The following is a 1,892-nucleotide window of genomic DNA, read 5'->3' as shown; positions in this document are numbered from 1 at the left end:
CTTGGTGAGTTCCTAGCACACTAGTACTAGGACATATCTGGGCCACCTCTGAGTTTGGGGTGCCAGGCGACAATGCAGAGGCAGGAAACTGACCTTCCTTGAAGTTTACGCCTCAGATACCGCCTTCACACAAAGTGTGCGTGGCAGCTGTGCCCACATGAAAGTGGCAGAACAAGGAGCAGCACTAGCTCTGCTCTTTTTATGTAAGATGTGGGGCCACTACTTCCTACCTCTTGGTCTTCCCAGGTCTGACAAGACACAGGTCCTAAATTTCTACCAGTACAATGACACAGATGACATTTTTGCCCGAGAACCATTTGTGGCCCAGTTCACTCTCCCTAGCAAAAGTAAGAGGGGGAAGAAATCTGGGCATGGTACAAGGAAATGGGAGGTGGTTGTGGTTGGTTCTTGTGTGGGTTGGTTTCTGGGAGAAGCAGAGATGGATATGTAGAAGGGCTGGTAGCTGTGACAACCTCAGTTTCCTGGGCCTTGCAGTGCTTCCAAGTGTGGTACTGGTTCCTCTCCACACCACTCCCAAAGATGTAGAGAAGGAGCTGAATGCCCTATATGATGTGTTTCTGGATGTCTCCCAGCGCTGGCAGAATGAGGTAGGGGTGATAGCTTTCATGGGAGAGGGGATGGTGCAACTGCCCTTTGGCAAGACTCAACAGCTTCTCTCATCTTTAGAATGTGATTCTGCTTGGAGACTTCAATGCAGACTGTGCATCACTGACAAAAAAACGTCTGAACAGCCTGCTACTCCGGACTAAGGCAGGCTTCCACTGGGTGATTCCTGATGGGGAGGACACTACCGTGCGGGCCAGTACTAACTGTACCTATGACCGAATTGTGATGCATGGGCAGGGCTGCCAAATGCTGCTGAAGGCTGCAGCTACTTTTAACTTCCCCAAGAGGTTTCAGCTGACTGAGGAAGAGGTAGAGTAGCTGGGTTGGCACAATGGCTGTGGGTAGAATTGTGGAGGTGAGCCAGATACTGACACATTGTGTTCTCTCCTCAGGCTCTCCGCATCAGTGACCATTATCCTGTGGAAGTAGAACTGAGCCAGGCCACTCAGGGTATCCCACCCCACTGTTTGGTCACTCTACTGCTATCACTCCTGCCATCTCAGCTGGACTAGATAGCCATTGACTTCACTGGTAGTCTCTTCCTGAAGACCTGAAAGTCAATGAGTTTTTTATGTAGGGTTTCTGCTGCTTGCTATTCTGAGAAAGCTAGTGCTGGGAGTTAACTCAGTAACAAGTGCCCCAGGCTTGAATCCTATTGGGTAGACAGGACTTCAGAGATCCCTGCAACAAACACAAGTGAGTTCAAAAACTTAGGTCTAAGTAATCTTGCTTCTTCATGTACTATATACTACATGGCTCTGCCAGTGATTTCAATAAAATCACCAATTTTAACCTTTTGCATGTATGCTTAACTCACTACGTTGTCCCAGTTAAACAAACTTAAAACCTCATGGTATTAAAAGAAATCAGAAACAAATACATAAGCGGACTTGATGCAAGATTTATTATTGAACATGATTTGGTAGGGTATAGGAGAGCACCCGAAGCCTTCAGGAATGCAGGGCTCTCCACTTATCCAGAGGACCACGATTGGGGATATATTTGACACCACAGCCATCAGGAATGAGCCGCTTCTCAGCAACCATGTCTTCAAATTCATCGGCATTAAACTTGGTGAAGCCCCACTTCTTTGAGATGTGGATCTAGAAGGAAATAGAAAGTAACAAAAAACTCACCAAGAACGAGAGCAAAAAAGCCACAAGAACTTAAATAATGCTGCCTACATACCTTCTGGCGACCAGGGAACTTGAACTTGGCTCTGCGAAGAGCCTCAATCACATGTTCCTTATTCTGCAACTTGGTGC

The 1,892-nt window shown here is 47.1% G+C and overlaps 2 protein-coding genes across 13 annotated transcripts in view; one reads left to right on the top strand and one right to left on the bottom strand.

Annotated features, from left to right (window-relative positions):
* Dnase1l1 (deoxyribonuclease 1 like 1) overlaps nucleotides 1–1,432 on the top strand; it is a 7,032-nt gene extending 5,600 nt beyond the window's left edge. For 11 of the 12 annotated variants that reach the window (XM_031364457.1, XM_031364516.1, XM_031364498.1 and 8 more), the window contains 4 exons: nucleotides 247–347; nucleotides 496–608; nucleotides 688–936; nucleotides 1,020–1,432. In XM_031364457.1, coding sequence (XP_031220317.1) covers nucleotides 247–347; nucleotides 496–608; nucleotides 688–936; nucleotides 1,020–1,139 — 583 coding nt within the window. In that variant the 3' untranslated portion in view covers nucleotides 1,140–1,432. The remainder of the gene's footprint in view (nucleotides 1–246; nucleotides 348–495; nucleotides 609–687; nucleotides 937–1,019) is intronic. The other variant, XM_031364528.1, reaches the window with a different exon arrangement.
* An 80-nt stretch (nucleotides 1,433–1,512) lies between these two features.
* The window catches only part of Rpl10 (ribosomal protein L10), a 2,192-nt gene continuing 1,812 nt past the window's right edge, over nucleotides 1,513–1,892 (bottom strand). Inside the window, 2 exon segments of the mRNA XM_031364578.1 lie at nucleotides 1,513–1,730; nucleotides 1,816–1,892. The exon segment at nucleotides 1,816–1,892 is cut by the window's right edge and continues 4 nt beyond it. Coding sequence (XP_031220438.1) covers nucleotides 1,578–1,730; nucleotides 1,816–1,892 — 230 coding nt within the window. The 3' untranslated portion in view covers nucleotides 1,513–1,577.

Source organism: Mastomys coucha, chromosome X (genome assembly GCF_008632895.1).
Source record: "Mastomys coucha isolate ucsf_1 chromosome X, UCSF_Mcou_1, whole genome shotgun sequence".
NCBI lineage: Eukaryota > Metazoa > Chordata > Mammalia > Rodentia > Muridae > Mastomys > Mastomys coucha.
Note: the sequence above shows the minus strand (reverse complement) of the source record. Positions and strands in the feature narration are given on the sequence as shown.